Source organism: Triturus cristatus, chromosome 12 (assembly GCF_964204655.1).
Source record: "Triturus cristatus chromosome 12, aTriCri1.1, whole genome shotgun sequence".
Taxonomy (NCBI): domain Eukaryota; kingdom Metazoa; phylum Chordata; class Amphibia; order Caudata; family Salamandridae; genus Triturus; species Triturus cristatus.
In genome coordinates this window covers 306,372,204-306,393,169 of record NC_140595.1, presented here as the reverse complement: position 1 = coordinate 306,393,169, position 20,966 = coordinate 306,372,204, and the positions used below count along the sequence as shown (strand labels likewise).

The 20,966-nt window shown below is 42.7% G+C and overlaps 1 protein-coding gene across 1 annotated transcript in view; it reads right to left on the bottom strand.

The window, feature by feature from the left end:
* Window positions 1-20,966, bottom strand: part of LOC146775937 (uncharacterized) — a 1,457,164-nt gene that overhangs the window by 28,262 nt on the left and 1,407,936 nt on the right. Inside the window, exon 21 of the mRNA XM_085639461.1 lies at window positions 576-609. Coding sequence (XP_085495587.1) covers window positions 576-609 — 34 coding nt within the window. The remainder of the gene's footprint in view (window positions 1-575; window positions 610-20,966) is intronic.

The following is a 20,966-nucleotide window of genomic DNA, read 5'->3' as shown; positions in this document are numbered from 1 at the left end:
AAGCTGCCACGTCTCTTTTCCAAACCTTACATCATGGCATTACACTACAAGAGCTGTCTTTGGAAATCTAGAAATATATGAAATCCAATGAAACAGTAAATCCCTACTACACCAGTCTAATGAAAGTGAAACACAAAAGACAATATTATCTGTGAGGCTGTTTGAAGGCTGTTGAAGTACATAACTGTAAGGACATTCCATGTCAAAGGGCAACAATGTTTCTAAAGGTCCAAGCATCACTGTGGTTAGCAAAATAACAAGGTCATAGAATATTGCATGTTCTCATCTTCAAGCTAGTTCTTTCAGCAAACTAGTCTACACACCATATACTTCATGTAGCTAGCCCACATCCTTCATTATTTCAATTGGTAAAGGAATTGCACACTTCCTAATAAATAAGCTCAATGTTTGACCATGGGCAAATGTACTGAAGTACATGTTTTTGCTATCAATGGATCCAATGATTGTGGTAATGAGGGAGGAGAACCGCTAATAAGTGTCAAACACTTAATTAAAATCACACAATCAGAACAGCATAGTTAGAGACTGTCTAAAAGTATGCAAGGTACACTTACCAGAATTGAGTCAAATCCCTCTGTTGCACAAGTCCTGTTAAAAATAAGCAAACAGTTGAAGCTTACAGTTCTCACATTAATAAGCAGCCTTGATAGTGCACTCGGTTACAGGGGAGTTTCTGTAACATAGTAGGGCTTCTGTTAGCTCTCCACACATGAGTGGCATAAGTGGGTAGAGAGGACCTCCAAATACTGTAAAGTATATATGCATATATTTATTTATTTCTATACAATGTTTTCACATTTCTAGGGGCGCTGAAAGCAAATGCGGGAATTACAATTTCCCTAGACTAATCAAGCTGGGGACCAGTCAGCCCTCATAGCCCTCCAGCACTAATCACTATTTCTCTGCCTTGCTTAAAACATGTTAAGTGACTGATACATTTCAATTAATAGTAGTACACTCCTCATACCTTCATCAGTCTTGTGGCAGGCAGTGGATAAAGTACACTTACATTCTGCTTGTCACCATTCCCAGAGCAACAACAGCATGTGGAATAGATGTCTAGAGGAATCTTGTGCACGGCTGATAGGAAAGTGGTAAGCAGTTCATGAGCATTAAGACCATTTCTCTTTTGGGACACAAAACACAGTTGACTGAATTGTGCCTAAAACCTGCTCAGTCAGGACTAAGTCAGTGACACAGATGGTTACATGTTGCAGACAAATGAGTTCCCCTCCCATGGCCACACGTATTGCCTTGACAGATGGTGTCCACTGTCATTGTCAGCTTTGATCCTGCCCATCTATGTAATCTGGAGAAAGGTGGAAAGCAGACAGAATGTCATCTTCCAGGGAGACTTTATATTTCAAACTACCTGTACCCATGCTGTGCCTATCATCTTCATCATAGCAATCTATTCCATATAACTTGGGGGCTGTGGTGCCAAGGCAGAACATTACAGTTCAGAGCTATTGTTGCAACCCCCAAATTGTATTATTGAACTCTAAATACTACTAACCTTTGTAACTAATGTTGCATTTTAGATATACTGCTTGTGTTTACATTTAGGTGGATTCCAACTAATTGAGTTACTGCCTCAAATGTATAGGTCACTTTCATGATCTAGCATTAGGACTCGACTTCAGTCATCTTTGAAATGGCAATGTGTCTTATAATGCTACTTCCTTGCCCCAATCCTTTCTTTAATTACCTCCCCACTGGCCCTCTTGGTTCAAAACATGTATATTTCAGCACTTAGAAGTGACTTCTGAGGAGTTAAATACTCTACAAATAATTCAAGAAATAAATATGATGTCTGGGAAGCAATTTCCCTAAATCACTGACTTGGAGAACACCACCATCTTGACACCCCTAGACCATTATGTGTTTTGACATGGGAATACACATATATATCCACAGAAAATTGGTGCAGATGGAACTGCACATATATGACTTGAATTCTTTCTGATCCCCAGATGCCATGGATTCAATGATAGCTGTCCTAGTAACCATACTGTTGCCAGCCATAAGCTAAATATTCTCTTCTTTCCAGTGTTTGCCATTACCATTCATTAGCAATGACTACAGCCTATATTTGTACTCATAAGGTTAGTACAAACAAATCTATTTCATAGTAAAATAGGATAACAATGTCAAACACCTGCTACTTCAATAAGTTCTGACAATGTACAAATGAAAACTAAGCATCTTTTTCCACTAAAACCAAAACAGGAGTGGCTTTAAAATGAATGTATAAACAAGTTCCATTTTCCAGAGGTTTAAGGTCTGATTTAGACTTTGACGGATGGGGTATGTCCCATCACCATAGCAGAGTACTTTACTCACGCCATGGCAAGGGTACGCCACACCCCCCTCAAATTTAGGGATAACCAAAGGCCCAGTAAAGAACTCTTGCATTTCCAGGAACAAACAGTTCCTGTAAATGCATTGAATGTTTGAAGGAGGGCTCACTTTTTTTACTTTCAAAAACAAAATAACTAAGCAGGATTCTGTTTTTGAAAATAAAAAAACACAATGACCCCCCCCCTTGCCATGGGAGTTTTCTCCCATGGCCTGAAGGCTATTTTGAGGTTTGTACTGCACCTTACGGCCAGGTTTTAACTGGTGGTGCTGGTGTAACATACAGTGAAAACTTGCCATTTGTCCCCACATATTAAATAGGGTGGGCAGACAAATGGCAAAACCTCTGACGACCCTTATTCCATCGGGCCAGCAGAGGTGTATGTCAGTCGCAAGGAAGGAGTAGACTCCACCGCCTAAATACTGAAGGTCCGCCCAAATTGATATGGAAAGGGTTGGTTGTAGGAGGTTAAGGGTAAGTGGTTAATGGAAATAAAATGAGGATAAGGAGGTAAGGGGTTAAGCGTAACTGGTTAAGGGCAGGGACAAGGAGTTAAGGGTTTAGGTGAAAGGCGATATGGGCAAAAGATTATGGGTAAAGGGTAAGGATTAGGGTAAAGGATTAAGGGTAAGGGGTTGTATGTATTTGTATATGTAAACATATGTTATCTTTTTTTATATGTGTAAATATCATTTGTAGAGATTTGGTAAAGTTAAAAGCATTACAAAATAAAAGAGGGGGTTGGAGCTAAGCTGCGATCCAAGATGGCCACATCGGCTTAGAGCTCTGATAGGGCCTTCCCCTTCTCGACCGTGGACTAAAAGCACCTCAATAATGCCAATATGCCCAAAAGTGAGCATGATCCCTGCAGGCTCACCAGAAGCCAGAATACAGCTTGTTGATTGGCAGTTAGCGGCGTTGATGGAAACTGAGTGCCCTGCCCAGCAGACCGCAAGGAGACGCTGGTCTGTGAAAAGCAAGAAGCCCAGCGATGAGAAACAGAGGCAGTCTACAGAGAGAGAATCAAGGAAAAGTGTTGCTACACCACAGCTGGTGATTGCCAACCTAGCAGAACACTCTCACTAAGCGGGGAATAAACTCTCCAAACAGGCTTACCAATAGCTGTGGCGGGTCTGCCACCACTGAGCCACCAGTTCCCAGTAACAATATGAGGCTGCAGCATGGACTCTAGTTATTGGGGAATAACAGAGAGCTGAAAATCCTCAACATGAGTAAAAAAATATACATCCAGTGCCAAAGATGGACACAGAAAACCATGCTACCTTTTAAGTGAGGTCGGATCCCACACCAGCCTTTCAAGGAAGGGTTCCACGTTCCCTAAACTGCTAAATTGGAGGCATGTGCGATATGTGTGATAAAGATAAGCTGTTTGATTCACCCTACACAATAAACACTGGAGGATTGCCCCAATGCATTGCATAGAGTATTTATGCAAATCAAGCTCTCCAATAGCTCTGATACACCAATGGGGAAGGAGGGGGCGCAGGGATCTAGATTGACTGAAAATACCTCCAATCACTAATAGAATAATGAGACAGAGGGAAATTCAAATACTAGCACAGTGTCAATGAGTGAAAGAAAAATCTGGTGACCACAAGAGCTGACCCATACATCCAGAGTGTTGTGGCCTTCACTGCGGATCAAAATACTGCATAGATGTCCTTTCCGAATATGTAATTGAAATTGCATCAATGTACCCGGAGGGAGACTTTAAATTCTAAACTTAAATAAGCAACACATGCTACCCAAGAAAACTATGCAAAAGGCATTGATGAACTTCTTGGATACTCAAAGAGATAACAACGGTTCCCCCACCATTTACCACAGATGGATCACACTTCACTCACCAGTGACAACAGGTACTGACAAAATCTGATCTCATAAACACATTGTAGATACTCAAGGTGAAACTGGAAAGAGAGATAAAAACAGATCTTGTGAAAGAGCTGGTGGATCTATGCTCAGCCCTCAGTTAGCGAACAGCCACCCTACGTGGCAACATAGATGCAGTTGGCACTAGAGTGATCGAAGTAGAACAATAGATCCAAAATCCTGGTGATGATTCATCCAACCTTTATAAACGGGCACATACATCCTAGTGATGCAAGCAGATCCAGCATCTTTAAAGCAGGTGGGCCTGGCAAATCAGGTGAGACAGAGGATGTAGGGATCAGAGAGCTACAATAAAACACAGAAGGCTCAGATTTAAAAGACTTTACCACCGGGCTCTTTTCCACTCTACTTAGGGATGACCACAAACTGAAATTAGACAGAGTAGGCCCATGGAGAGAAAGCAAAACCCACAGACTGAGAGAAGTTCTGGTCATATTTCATGACTTTCACATAAAAGAAAAGGTCCTGGCTGCTGCCTGTGCTTAGAGAACAGTGACATATAATAACTTTGGATGTGCGCTCTTTCAGCATCTCTACCCAGCGACGCTAGCACAGGAACAACAATTTCAACCCTCAACGGAGAAGTTAAAACAAGAAAAAATACGCTATTGATGGCTTTATTTGTTTGGGATAACCTTTGAATAGAGATAAGACTTATCAAATGACAAAAGTGGCTGATGAAGCGAAGATTCTAGATAAACACTGGGATGGCACAACTTCAGATGGAGATCTCGGTGAGATCCAGGTAAGAAAATGAATCGGTTGAGCACCAAGGGAGAAAGAAGGAAGACAAGATCCCAGTGTTTCTGTGGGTTAAATTCCAGTCTAAAATTTAGAGAATTGCATCACATATTCTGGAAGTCAACTACACTTCCTGTGAGTTGCAACCGGCTTCACATCAACAAGAGATAACGCTGGGACTGTAGAACCCCTCCCCCCCCCCAAAAAAAAAACATCTGGGTAGATACTGACTCCATTAAATAAGAAATTTGGGGATGGGTACAGGTTCCACATTTTTCTAGACATGCCATACCACGTGACACCTCACTTGAGGAGAATTTATAAATGTAGAATCGAGGGTATGATTACACTATGCTAGATTAGGGGGTTGGTGGAGCTCCAGGATAGCTTCTCCTGGATCGGAAGGAAAGTGTCCACTTGCTGGCACAAGGGGGTATCCTATAGGGGGGAACCCATGTAAAGACCATGATTTTTTTAATCAGTTTGGTTTGTATACTGTGTTGTGCCTCTGTTAGGGACAAGTTGGGGATATAGGTAGAACCCATCAATCATTACACACGTGAACAATACACTATTCATCTCAACAATAACTACCCAAAGAAACTTCACCATGCCCTGAGGAGCTGCTGACTCCACACTAGGTGGAATGGAGATACAATAGTTACTTGTCCTCTAAGGTTAAGGTCCTCACAATTAATGTAAGTGGTCCAAACCCTCCAAACTAAAGATTGAAAAGCATCTGAAATGTACCAAAGAGACACGGTTTAGAAACAAACCGTTTAAAAATATGATCTGCTCATACGGTGCCTTGAGACACAACGGGGTTGCTTTTGTGTTCTACAAATGCTTTAATGTTCTACCTTTTATGCTTACAGATATTTATAAAGCCAGGGAGGGGAGGCTACTGATGAATATTCTATTGACTTTGATGAATCCGGATGTCTACCTTCCTAGATTAAAAACTATATTTAGGGAATTTGAAGAGTTCTCAAATGTAAAGATTAATATGTCTTAATCTGAGATACTGAATCTTACACTGCCGCATACAGAAGTCGAAATACTCAAGTACAATACTAATTTTCACAGGGCGCCTCAATCCATTAGATATCTTGAGGTTACGATAACACCTAACCTTAAATATCTCTCTAAAACAAACTTTACTCCCCTCCAAGCTATGATCAAAGGGGAACTCCATAGATGGGTTAGTTCTCCCATATCATAACGAAGTAAAATAAATGTGATAAAATTACGATACTACCTAAAGTCCTATTTCTCTCCAGGCATTGCCATCATTTTCCCAGATGCTTTCTTTGCAGACCTTAAGACACCAATGTTGAAATTTATATGGGAAGGAAGACAACCAAGAGTAGCATACAAAACATTGTGCAAGTCTAGAGAGGTGGGAATGACCCTCCCAGATTTTAAGATGCATCATCGAGCGGCCCATCTAACGGTCCTCTCAGAGTGAAGTTCTAGACTACCTGAGAAATTATGGGCTCATACAGGGAGAGCTGGGGTACGCCGCTTTCTATGGGAATTGATATGGAGAGTCAAGCAAGACCGTCCATCAAACACCAATTTGAACACACCTACAGCTACAATGCTCCAGACCCTTGATTTCATCTGACAGCTACATTTGACTATATACGTACCATCGCACACCTCAATACATTTAAATGCTGCAATTACACAAGCTCTGATATGGAGAACCGTGGAGCTTGACTGCAGGGGGCTGCCTCTTGATTTCAAATGTTTGATAAGGGAGAATTTAAGACATTCAAAGAATGCAAGAAAGACTGTCATGTAGATGAGAAGGAAATATTTTGCTTAAGACACTGGGTATAACAACCTAGCTTGAAAGAGGCAGCAACTCGAGACCTGCCACCTCTAGAAACAATAGTGAGTTGAGCTTCTGGCTCAAAAACATTTTCTCACAGTTGTATATACATCTTTTAGAGACTACACAATATGCCTTCAATTCTCAGAGGAACAGATGGAAACTCTTTTGTGAAGCCCCAATATCAGAGGGCCAGTACAGTAGTGTTCAGAGAGATACCCTTCAAATTGTCGGGAGTGTTTCTCGAAAGGAGGCACATTACAAACTTTTGATAGATTGGTATAGATACCTGGCAAAATTATATCGGTTCTACCCATAAGTAATCCAAAATGTTGGAGGGGTTGTGAGGAAATAGGAGACATGAAGCATATATATGGTGGGAGTGCCCACATAACTCAGCTTTTTGGACTGAGGTTTTTGAGGTATGTGGGAAGATTATGGGTTACCTGATACCAAGAGATTTGTACACAGTGATACTGGGGGTGTGGCTCCCTCACCTTACGCTACCAGATTTGAGCAGATAGGACACTTCATTGGAATTGTTTAGGGGAGACAAAGGCTGCAGTTGCCTCCTGTTGGAAGAAATCACAACTTTCTCCTGTTACACACTGGTATGCCCAACTCTGAGAAATCAAGTGAGAAATGGAAAAAACAGGCTAGATTTTGAGGCTATATGGAGGCCCAGGGGTGTTCTACCTGTCGGTGAGAACTTTATCTCTCCTATACCCTCCGAAACTGACAAACTTGAATTTGTATAAATTATGGGAACACCGAATAAGAGGCAATAGACAGGGAAGGCAGGATTACAGAGTCGTCTCCTGAGATGGTTAACAACTATTGAACTGGTTTGAATCTTAATCAAACATTGTCATTGCTGATTCAGCCTCTTTGAAGGTGTCCAAGTAACAAACAAATGATGTTCGTCTATTGTGTTTATATTGGATTGCGTTCGGGGGGATTGTTAGCTATATGAGTCATGGGAATGATGCTAGATGCAGAGGTATAATGAGTGCTTAATAGGAAGTTACTAATTATTAATTGTCTGTATAAATATGTGATCTTCTGACAGATGGATCACTAGTCTGTATGGTTTTTATGACTTATGTGATATATATGCTAAAAACAATAAAAAAATTCACTGCTAAAAGAAAACTAAAAAATAAAAGAAGTCAGTTATTTATTTTTTTAAATGCATGGTAAAAGTCATGAGATAAATATACAAATGATGAGATGTTTACAATGAAGTAGTAAACATGGGCTTACTCCTTAAATGATAAGGAAATTGTAAACATGGAAAAAACTCTGAGGAGATGGTAGACAAACAATGAGAAGTAAAAAGGCATGGTATGTATCTCCACTGATATAAAACAAAGAAAACTTCCAAATTCGCAAATTTAAAACACCTTTAAAAATCAAAAAAGTGAGTACAAAACATTAACTATTTACTCATTATGTAATAAAATTATATTATCTGTGACAGTTAACATTTGTTGAGTTAATAACTATACCCACCTAATAAAGCCAACAGTGGACATGTATTTAAACCATGAATAATGTTTTGCACCAGACATGTACACTAAGTACAAAGGTCACCTCTGAAGATATCACTTATCTTTCTAGCACCAAGTCAAGTGCATGTTATTTCACGCTTTAACTCATTCTAGTGTATATGAACAAGTTACTTACCTTCGGTAACGCTTTTTCTGGTGGATACAGTATCTGCCTGTGGATTCCTCACCTTGGGCCATATGTAGGTAAATTATATTTACCGATTCTTAAATACCGAATTTTACCGATTCGGTATTTATGAATCGGTAAATAGAATGTAGGTAACCATTCGGTAATTATTACCGAATCGGTAATATTCGGTATTTAAGAATCGGTAATTACCGATTCGGTAATAATGCATCCCTTCCCATTCATTGCAATGGGCCTGGAGGCCCATAGGAATGAATGGGAAGCCATTCACTATTACCGATTCGGTAAATACCGAATCGGTAATAGAGGGAGCATATTCATGGGTGGCAGGGTGTCACATTGACACCCTGTTGCACCCCTGAATCGTGCATGTGTGCACATGTGGCGCACATACATGCCCTAAGGGCATGTATGTCTGCCACATGGCACATTCTAAAAAGCACAAAATTGCTTTTTCAAAGGTATTCGTCATTTACCATCAACTTGTAGTTGGTGGTAAATAACGAATCCAGAAACAGAAATGCACTCACTTGAGTGCCCCCTACATAGCATTTCAGGATTCGGTAATTTACCGAATCGGTATTTTACTGATTTCTTAAAATTCCGATTCGGTAAATTACCGAATCCTGAAAATCAGCCACCTACATCTCAAGTGCCTAAATACCGGTCGGTAACGGGATATTTACCGATTTTCGGCCGTTACCGACCGGTATTTAGGTACCTACATATGGCCCCTTGTGAATATCCTCTGCGCCAGCATTCCACAGAACTTTTTTACCCAGCTCTCTACGCCGACGTGGACGACGTCATAATGCATCGGCTCCGCTCGTGACTCCGTATGACGTCACCGGAGCCATAAGAGAGCCACGTCGGCGTGATGACGTCCGTTCCACCCATTTTTTCCGTGCCCCTGAGGCGCACAGGTGGACCAACGACAGATTCAAAGTATACACAGTATACAATATACCATCAAATATACATAGTACATAAACAAAAGGAAAGCTAAATAAAACAAGCATTTCCTACCAAAGTACCAGAAAGCATAACAACATCTTAAACAAGACAACTTTTAAGGTATACAAAGGTGGACAACGGGGAGGCGGGTGGACCAGTGAGGAATCCACAAGCAGATATTGTATCCACCAGAAAAAGCGTTACCGAAGGTAAGTAACTTGTTCTTCTGATGGATACATCTGCCAGTGGATTCCTCACCTTGTGAATAGATTCCCACAGCAGTCCCCACTCCCGGAGGAGGGTGTCCACCTTCCTATACCAGAAAGTCTTGCAAGACAGAGCGCGCAAAGTTGCCCTCCCTCCTCATCTCAGAGTCCAAGCAATAATGCTTTGCGAAAGTATGGAGGGAGGCCCAAGTCGCGGCTTTACAAATCTCTGCCACAGGAACACCCCTGGCCAAAGCAGAAGTAGATGATTTAGCTCTAGTTGAATGAGCCCTAATACCCTCAGGAGGAACCTTACCAGCCAGGGCATAGCAGATCTTGATGGCAAGGATGATCCATCTCGATAAAGTGCGCTTGTGCACCGCTCTTCCTTTAGAATGACCAACATAACCCACGAAGAGCTGATCGTCCAGAAGAAAGTCCTTCGTTCTGTCCAAGTAAAAGCTCACAGCTCTCTTTGGGTCCAGGCGATGAAGTCTTTCCTCCTCTTTGGAGGGATGAGGAGGTGGATAAAAAACAGGGAGAGTAATAGACCGCCCCAAATTAAACGGAGTAACTACTTGAGGTAGGAAAGCAGCCCTGGTCCTGAGTACCATCCTTTCAGCATGTAATGTTAGAAAAGGGGGTTTACAACTAAGAGCTTGAAGCTCACTCACCCTCCTTGCCGAGATTACGGCTACAAGAAAGACCGTCTTAAAGGACAATAGCCTCAGAGGACGGCTATGAGGAGGCTCAAACGGGGACCCCATCAGAAAAGTTAAGACAAGATTAAGGTCCCACTGTGGCATTACAAAAGGAGTAGGAGGAAACTTGTTTGTTAGGCCCTTGATAAACCTTAGTACAATCGGAGATTTAAATAATGATGGTTGATCAGGAAGACATAGAAAAGCCGATAAGGCCGAAAGATAGCCCTTGACAGTGGCCACACCACAGCCCTGCTGAGCCAAGGAAAGAGCGAACTGAAGCACATCAGAAAGATGGGCTTTTAAAGGGTCAATGGATCTCTCTCCACACCATTTAACAAACTTAGACCACCTATATGAGTAAATGGACTTGGTGGAGTGTCGCCTGGCCGATAAAATAATATCCACCACATCTGGCGGGAGAGAGAAGGAATTCAGGTTGCCCCGGTCAATCTCCAGGCTTGAAGGTGTAAGCTCTGGAGGTGGGGGTGTAGAACCTGCCCCTCCGACTGCGAGAGGAGGTCTGCCCTCAGAGGGAGACGGAGCGGAGGGCACGAGGAGAGGAGGAGAAGATCTGTATACCACACCCTTCTTGGCCAATCCAGGGCGACCAAAATAACTTGGGCCCGGTCTTGGCGAATCTTCCTCAGAACCCGAGGAATCAAGGGTATGGGAGGAAACGCGTAAAGGAGTTGTGAGCCCCAACTCAACTGAAACGCGTCCCCCAACGCCCCCTGCATCGGAAACTGGAGACTGCAGAATGACGGGCAGTGCGCGTTCTCGCGGGTGGCGAACAGGTCCACCCGAGGGGTTCCCCACATCCGAAAGACGTAACAAACCACCTCTGGATGGAGCCTCCACTCGTGTTCGGCGTTGAACTGCCGACTGAGACTGTCCGCACATACGTTCAGCACCCCGGCCAGATGATTTGCCATCAAACAAATCTGATGGTCCTGAGCCCAGGACCAAAGACGCAGGGCCTCTCTGCAGAGACAATGCGACCCCACTCCTCCCTGCTTGTTGACAAACCACATTGCGGTAGTGTTGTCCATCAGGACTTGAACAGACTGACCGCGAAGGGAAGGGAGGAAGGCCTTGAGTGCTAAACGAATCGCCCGCAATTCCAGAAGGTTGATGTGAAGCAACCTTTCCTCTGGAGACCAAAGTCCTTTGATCTCCAGATCCCCCAGATGCGCACCCCACCCTAAAGTGGATGCATCCGTTATCACTGTGGCCACCGATGGAGGTAGATGGAAGGGCTTTCCTTGGGACAGATTGCCCTCCACGCTCCACCAAGATAGATTAGCTGCAGCTTCTCTGGAGATCCTGATCGACTCCCTGAGATCTCCGTTGTGCTGATACCACTGCCTGCGGAGGCACCACTGGAGTGCCCTCATGTGCCAGCGTGCATGGTTGACCAACAGAATGCAGGAGGCGAACAGACCGAGCAGGCGAAGGACCTTCAGAACTGGAACAACCGCTCCATTGTGAAATAAAGGGACCATCTCCTGAATGTCGAGAATTCTTTGAGGTGGAGGAAATGCTCGACACACAGTAGTGTCCAGTACCGCCCCTATGAACAGGTTGCGTTGAGAGGGCACCAGGTGAGATTTGGGCACATTTAAAGAAAAACCCAAGTCGAATAACAGCTGAGATGTTACCTGCAGATAATGCTGCACCATCTCTGGAGACTCTGCCTTCAGAAGCCAGTCGTCCAGGTAGAGGAAAACCGGAATCCCCGACCTCCTGATATGGGCTGCCACCACTGCCATCACCTTCGTATAGACTCGAGGTGCGGAAGTAAGACCAAACGGGAGGACCGCAAGCTGGTAATGTTGCGACCCAACCGTAAAACGGAGATACTTCCTGGATTGGGACATGGAAGTACGCGTCCTGCAAGTCGATCGACACCATCCAGTCTCCTTGCTGCAACGCTTGAAGAACCTGCGCAAGGGTCAGCATCTTGAATTTCTCCTCTTTCAGGTAAAAGTTCAAGACTCTGAGGTCCAGTATCGGACGCAATCTGCCGTCCTTCTTGGGAATCAGGAAATACCGGGAGTAGCATCCCTGACCCCTTTCCTGCTCTGGAGCCACCTCTATCGCACCCTTTTGAAGCAAAGCTAGCACCTCCTTCTGCAGAAGAAGTAGACGGTCCTCTGAGCAGTAACCCTGGCAAGGAGGGTAAGGGGGAGGAAACTCCCGAAAGGGAAGGGCGAACCCAGTATCCACGAGGTTTAAAACCCAAAGGTCGGTTGTAACAGATTTCCAACCTCGCAGAAAGTGGGACACCCGACCCCCCACATGTCTTACATGATCTAGGATGGGGGATCTAGGACTGCTTCCCTGAAGCTTCATTGGAAGCAGAGGAGGCAGAAGATGAAGATGGGTTGTGGCCAGAACCTCTCCGTCCTCTTTGTCTTCCTCTATAGGACCTATAGAGGGGATTCTGCTGCTGCTGTTGCTGCTGCTGCTGAGGCTGCCGGAAGGAGCGAAATGAAGACTTCCCAAAGCCTCTGAATTTCTTAAGCCCAAATCCTTTAGCAGGAGCCTGCAGACCTAAAGATTTCGCCGTCACCCTGCTCTCTTTAAATCTCTGCAAGGCGGAATCAGCCTTTTCACCAAAAAGTCTCTGTCCGTCAAAGGGCAAATCCACCAAGGTGGCCTGAACATCCGTAGAGAAGCCAGACGAACGAAGCCACGCTTGCCTCCTAGTGGCTATAGATGTCCCCATTATCCTTGCCACCGAATCAGCCGTATCAAGCCCCGACTGAATTACCTGCCTTGCAGCAGCCTGAGTGTCAGTGACCACTTCCATAAAAGACGCCTTATCACCTTCTGGCAACTTAGGGGCTAAAGATTTCATTGAGTCCATAAGAGCATGAACGTAGCGCCCTAGTAAGCAGGTGGCATTAGTGGACTTAAGCGCCATGCTTCCTGAAGAAAAGGTCTTTTTAGCCACCTGATCCGCCTTCTTAGACTCCCTATCCGCAGGAGTCTGAGGAAAAGCTCCTGAAGCATGCTTCGTGCATGACGCCTGTACCACCAGACTTTCTGGAGAAGGGTGGGAAGAAAGAAAACCTGGATCCCCAGGAGCCACCCTATATCTTCTTGCCACCTGCCTGGAGACTGCTGGCGAAGAGAGTGGCCAGACGTCCATAACTGGCTCCAAAATAGCCTCATTAAAAGGCAGCATAGGCTCACTGGTCGAGGTAGGCAAATGTAACACCTCCGTCAGAAGGTTAGGTTTATACTCAGCAGAGGGCAACTGCAAGTCCAGCAACTCTGCGGCCTTCTTTATTACAAGATGGTAAGGAGCCAGTTCCTGCGGTGGAGAGGATCTAGTGGAAGAATGCTCCCACTCGGAGTTGTATCGAGACCGCTGGCCTCTTGAATCCCCTCAAAGTCATCAGAAGAAGTATCCACCTCACCTTCTTCCACCTCTTCCCTATAACGCTCCTCTTCCAAGACTCTCAGGGCCTCTCTCCTTGAGCGGATCCGAGGAACCGGCGCCAGCGGCGCCGTGCGCGGAGACGGTGGAACCGAACGTGGAGCCGGAGGTGTCAGAGTCGGCGGCGCCGCCGGAGTCGCCGGCGCCGGACGGGGAGCCGAGGGAGTCGGCAACGGCGTCGAGGAAGGCTCCGAAGAAGGTCGATCCAATCGAAGCCGAGATGGATCCCCAGACAGCGCCGGAAACTGCCACGAAGGCGCCATCGGCAGAAAGGGCATAAACAGGGCCTGAGCATAATGCTGCGGCACTCCCAGAGTGTATGCCATAGGACCCACGAGACCAGTAGGTGCGCTGGATAGGAAGGCAGCCCGTTGGAAAATCCCATACATAGCATTTTAAAAATGCGTCGAATCTGCACCCGGAGTCGGGAACTGCGGATAAGGGATTAATCCCGGATCCGGCTGAGGAGTACCTGGTACCGGAGCCGTAGTGTCCTCAACAGGCGCCGCAGGATCATCCGGCTCTGGAGAAGGCTCTTTTTCCTGCTCTTGCTCGGCCTCAGAAGCCGAAGACTCCACTGGAATCGGTGACTGCGCCGGTGACTGCGCCGGAGACTGTGCCGGGGACTGCGCCGGAGTCCGCTTCGGTGAAGGAGATCTATCTGGAGACTTAGATGGAGAAGGAGACACATCCTTACTTCGACGTCGAGGCGAAGTCGATCTCGACGCCTTGCTCTTCGAAGACCGGCACCGAGAGGAATGCTTCCTTTTCTTATGGTGTTTCTCCGACTTCGAAGAATGCAAAGTCGACGACTCAGGTCTCGATCTCTCCTTCTTCCTACCTCTCTTCTCCTTCTTAGCCTTGGCCATGAAGAGCTTCGCCTCCCTTTCCTTCAAGGCCTTGGGATTCATCCTTCTACAGCTGGAACAATCCTCCACGTCGTGGTCAGAAGAAAGGCACCACAAACAATCTTCATGGGGGTCTGTCATCGACATGTGGCCCCCACATTCCCTACAAGGTTTGAAACCCGACTTCCTAGTCGAAGACATGGCAATTTTTTTCAACAGTAACACACTACACGACTACAAAGTAACAGGAGAGTGCTGGAAAACCGTTGCGCATCGACGGCGCGGAAAAAAGGGAACTGACGTCATCACGCCGACGTGGCTCTCTTATGGCTCCGGTGACGTCAATCGGGGTCGCGAGCGGAGCCGATGCATTATGACGTCGTCCACGTCGGCGTAGAGAGCTGGGGAAAAAAGTTCTGTGGAATGCTGGCGCAGGGGATATTCACAAGGTGAGGAATCCACTGGCAGATGTACCCATCAGAAAGAATAAATTGGTATTGTGGTATTATTTAACTATAGAGAGCATAAATTAAAAGGTTACTTACCTGTAATCTTAGTTCTCTCTCTTGGACGTTCTCTCTGAGTTCATACAATGTGGATCATGTTGATTCCCTCTGTATTAGGCACTCACATCATTAAGGAGCGTGGCATTTGCCAAAAGATGTCAAACAAGAGTCCAAGGGATAGCAAGGTCCACAATTAATTTATTTGTGAGACACTACAAACAAAGCAGCAGGTCAATCCCATTATCTCGCTGGTCCAGGCCTCCTCAAGCCTGTTATCTGGTTTCCATCTACCTTCTAAAATAGGCCTATTCTCCACTACTCAAAGAGCACCTGAAGAATGGACACTTGGAACAATAAGTATGCAAATAAGCAATATGTTCTCCTGTTAATGGCTTTCAATCTAAAAAGAGTTTATTTAAAAATATGTTCTGGGATGTAGCACAGGCACAGTGATAATCAAATATTAATTAATCAATCTATGGAGAAATAATAACCACCAGCAATATTGGAGGTCACAGTACTTGTGACAGTTGTCTGGATATTGAAGGATAGAGTTAGCATAGTTGAGGAATGTGGATTAAGGTAGGCTGACTAGAAATCAAGCAAGTAGAAGACCTGGGGCGGGGTGTCAGGTAGTACAAAGCATGGCAGAAGGGAGTTCAAGTCTATCTTTAATATCTAATTGGCACATTTGATTAATTATAAATTGTATATAGTGCACTTCATTTTGATTGAGTACGCTTTATGCTTGTTGTACTTAGCTAATTAAGGATGCATGCTCAATGAGCGTCTATCATGCATCCTCCATATTGTTTTCATGCATAGCCCCAAGGAGCAAACAGAGTGCTAGAGACAACTTTTTTTTGCTAGAGGAATGTCACAAATATGAGCTACTTTACATAAGATAAGATACTACAGTGAGTGAAACACTTGCAGCTATGCTATTGAGCACAATTAATTCAACCTTCCGAGGTTGGTAACTTGTGAACCATTAATTTGGATAATAGGAACAAAGAGGAAACAAAATCGGGACAGGATACTCTAGAATGATTTTACCTTTAAAACACATGTATTTTTACTTTCCACACATTATATTACACACATTTTCAATATGAGGCACAGGGAGGTAAAGTGATTTGCAATGGCAACGAATACATGATTTTTCTGGTTCAATGAAAGTATCACAGCCACTAGACTCCGATCACCTAAATGTACAGAGATGGCAAATTACAGGGCTGAATATGAGTTAATGGCTATATAACTTAATACTGACAACACAATATCGATTTACGACAATATCGCCCAAAAAATACTGTTCACCAATATCGTCATTCTACACATAAACAAAAAAATTCACAAATATCTATAATAAAATTGTCCCTGTCAAAAATATCTAAACTAAGTAATATTGATAACAACAACATTGATAAACGAAATATTGTTAACCCATTAAAAACATACCAAATAAATAAAATACTGAAAACAAATATATCAGCAACACAAATATTGCCTAAAAAAATAACAACAATTATAGTATATTAATAAATAATTTATAATAACCCACAAAACCAGATAACCTCACTAAATAAATATATGACATTGAAATAAATTGTACTACCTATACACTAAAACAAATTACACAATTAGAAACAAAGCCACATACACTCTAATACAACCAGCAATTAAATTACAACACACTAGAATTATTAGAAAAATATTAACACACAAACACATATAAACAGTAAATCCTCCCAATCCAAAGGAATACTCAAACACTTCCTGTTTGGTAATCCAATTCAATCAATCAATCAATAAACTTTATTCGGATACAAATACATATCCATAAAAGTGCAGACAAACAGCAGCATATTCAACGAAAAATATCAGCATCAAAAGAACAGTTAAAAAGAATCCAGTTGAAATTAAAATTAGTCCTCCAGTAGTACAGTACACAAGATAGAAAGTGCAAAATCCATTAAAATGACATATAACTTAAAAGTTGAAATATCAAGGTAAAATACAAAGGATTCAGCAGGGGCACATAGAGTTACGAGTACGTACCGCCACCTTCAAGAAAGAGCAAACCCGAAAGGTTAGCTCATCATTTTTTAAAGCAAGGACCTTCCCATATGCAGCCTTATAGTCAGTCTCCAGTGAGGCTTTAAAATAGGGAACTAAAAACCTTTTAGTGAGTATTGAATAATAGCAGCAGAAAAATTAAAAGTGCAACATCGATTGTTTCTGTTGGCTATTACATGGACATGGCAATAGATCAAGGTTAGAGGTAAACCCAGCGGGAAAGGAGAGCATACATTTCATGGTGTCAGTCCACAGCCGGAAGAGTAGCCCCCTTTCCCAGCTACTAATTGGTTTTAATAAATAGCTAGAAGATGTACGTGAAACATTCTCAATACACATATATCTAGCGACTGACACTTTCTTGCGCTCTTTATCCAATCTGGCATCCCTATAGAATTCAAAGAGAGCCATCTGAAGGGATGTTCTGCTAATAGTGCCGAGGTCTAAAGGATTTGAAAATAAGTGTTCGCAATTCACACTGGATAAACTTTTGTGTACCGCTGCCAACCAAGGTATGTTCATTCCCTTATCACATTTCAAACAGTCTGATATTATCTCTCTGGTTAGTTGGCCCGACGCATTTGGATCGTAGCCTTGGTCACGGTGACCAAGGCTATGGCCAAAATGTGTTGGGAAAGCTATGCATTAAATTGGATTACCGCATTCAGGAAGTGTCTGAATATTCCTTTGGACTTGGAGGATTTACTGTTCAGGGCTAGCGGAGACCAACTCATACTGCTGCTCATTGTGAGGTTTGGAACTTCGTGAGTGAGTGAGTGTGTTATCACTAAAAAGAAACCTTATTTAGAGTTAAACAGATAAAGAACTAGCTGAAAAAGAAATTCAAATTGCACATCAACTAACCAACACTATGTAAAGAGCACACAAACAAGCTTCATTTTGCAGCAAAAACAATACAACTTCAAGTAAACAAATCTTTACCAGATTTCCACAACGGAAAGCCAGGAACAACACTTCACAAAACTAACCACAAACCACAGAAAGTAGGTATTATAAACTAAAAACTGCAATGTAACTTAAAAATGCTTTCAACCTTTAATTAAAATAATTATAAATACCTAATACCTACCTTTTCCTTTATATCCCCAAATTGTAGCTTCCACTTCATCATTCCAAAGAGAACAGTCATCGTCCACACCCCAAAAACCTAGCTTCTCAAATATTAACCTCACCAAAGACATATTAAAAGTAAGTACAATTAATAAAAAATATACCAAACACCAACCTCTAACATGTAAAATCACAACTTACCCAAACCAATCCCCAAGTAAAGCAAACCATATTCTATACTCAACATTAAACAAACATTTTCTACTCAACAGGAAAATATGTCTCACCTGACTCATATCTCGACTGAATTAAACAGAAACTGAAGAGAAGAAACAACATGGCCGAAGCACAGCAGATATGTACATATGAGATGTAAAAAGGAAAATACATTAGTATATGTTACCCATAAATGCAATAAAATGTTTAACACAAAGTAATTAATATATACCTCTACCATTTTCAGATGAAGTGGCAGAAAGAGCCAAGTATATCATCTCCCAGAAAGGCAAACCTTTGTTATCTCACATGGGAGATAAATACAGCAAAGAAAGCACAAGCAGCAAAAATGTAAACTGGAAATGTACCAAATAAAATGCTAATGCTTGTTCTGGGAGGACCACGACTATAAAGACGAGTACTATTATTATTAGAGAACACAACTACCCTCAAATGTTACACAGATCGAAGTAAGGCATGTCCTCCAAGATGTTGGAAAAGCAAAGACTTGCTCTTAGGAAGACACAGGAACAATAAAAAAAAATATAATGCCTCATTCCTAAACACATTGCAGTGCAACTCCCAATCTAAAAAGATTAATAGAATGTACTAGAAAAGTCACAATATACCCCCAGCTGCTCCTAGAAGATACCAAGATATAAACATTCCAGACACCCAACCGCTACACATAATAACTCTTCCTCCTGCACAACAATAGAAATAACGACAGGAGAATAATCATATAACTAACAGTAAACAACACACACACTGGAAACTAACACACTTCTCTTCAAAAATTACACCTACCCCACCCCAAAACCCTTAGTCTTACCTTACTTTATTTCTTGAGCAGCTGCAGATACAACAGAAACTAAATCTGCTGAACAATGATGTAAATAGGGTACAGAGAGTGGAAAAAAATAACCGCCTAATAAAAATAAAAAATACAATTTTCCTATGAAAATATTAAACAATATGCATAAAATCACAAAATATATGTAAACAAACATTTATAAATGTGTAATATTATAACAAATAATACAAAAAATGGCAATGTTTATGGGACATATATATTAAAAATAATTTAAAAATATACATTATAAAAGAATAGTACCTATTCAGATACATAAAAAGTCTATACTTTGTTACAAAGATATTTATATACAATATACCTGGTAAAACATACCTATGTGAAGAAACAGTTATGTAACATCGGTGGAACAAAAAGTGATATAATATAAAAATTGCAGTACAATATGTTATATATATATATATATATATATATACACATATATGGGCTTTTATTATGCATTTGAAGTTTATGTTGCCTTTCTAATACAATATTTGAAGGGTTCAACTGTGACACTTATATATCTGAAATGCAGTCCCTATTTTGATATAAATTCTACCACTCTAAAATGGCCGCCATACATTCTGTTTGGTAGGTTCTATGGCGATGGCGATATATATATATATATATATATATATATATATATATTACCACCAATCCCGCTTCCTAATCAGAAAGCAGGTCTGACACAGCTTGGGAACATCAAACAGCCAGGCTTTATTTGTCACCTTCCAGCACCAAAATAATAGCGTGATGAACATCAGTCTCGCGCCTGGGACGCGTTTCGGCGATTGCCTTCTTCCTGCCAGTTATGCGTGTGACTGCAAATATTTAAAATTTCGCGGGAGTAGTTTATGTACAACATCAAGGAGTCTCATTGGAGCAGCATCGTTCACATAGAAAGAGGACTTGGAGAGTTCGCCAGGTGAGTACCTTTCTTCTTTCTCCCCTTGGTTGTATCCCAAAGTGCCGTCCCTGCTCTTTGAGAACCGCTGATCCAGGACATTCGTGGGTAAAAGTAAGTACCTTGCCCAAGCTTAATGTTAAGCTACGACGCAGTCGTCTATGTCGAGTTCCGGCTTTTTCCCTCTGAGCAGGCTTGAAGGTGGAAATGCCCAGCTGGAATGTTTGCCCCTTCAGCGGCGATCCGCTGCTCTCTCCCCAATTCCAAATTCACTCCAGGTTGGGGGGGCGCCGCGCCATGCCTACCAGCATCAAACAAAAAGTTTGTCGGCCGTCACGGAGCTCCAAAGCGAGAGGCGTGCCGGATTTGCGGAGCCGACCTCCGCACAAACACTACCACCAATCCTGCTTCCTAATCAGAAAGCAGGTCTGACACAGCTTGGGAACATCAAACAGCCAGGCTTTATTTGTCACCTTCCAGCACAAAAATAATAGCGTGATGAACATCAGTCTCGCGCCTGGGACGCGTTTCGGCGATTGCCTTCTTCCTGCCAGTTATGCGTGTGACTGCAAATATTTAAAATTTCGCGGGAGTAGTTTATGTACAACATCAA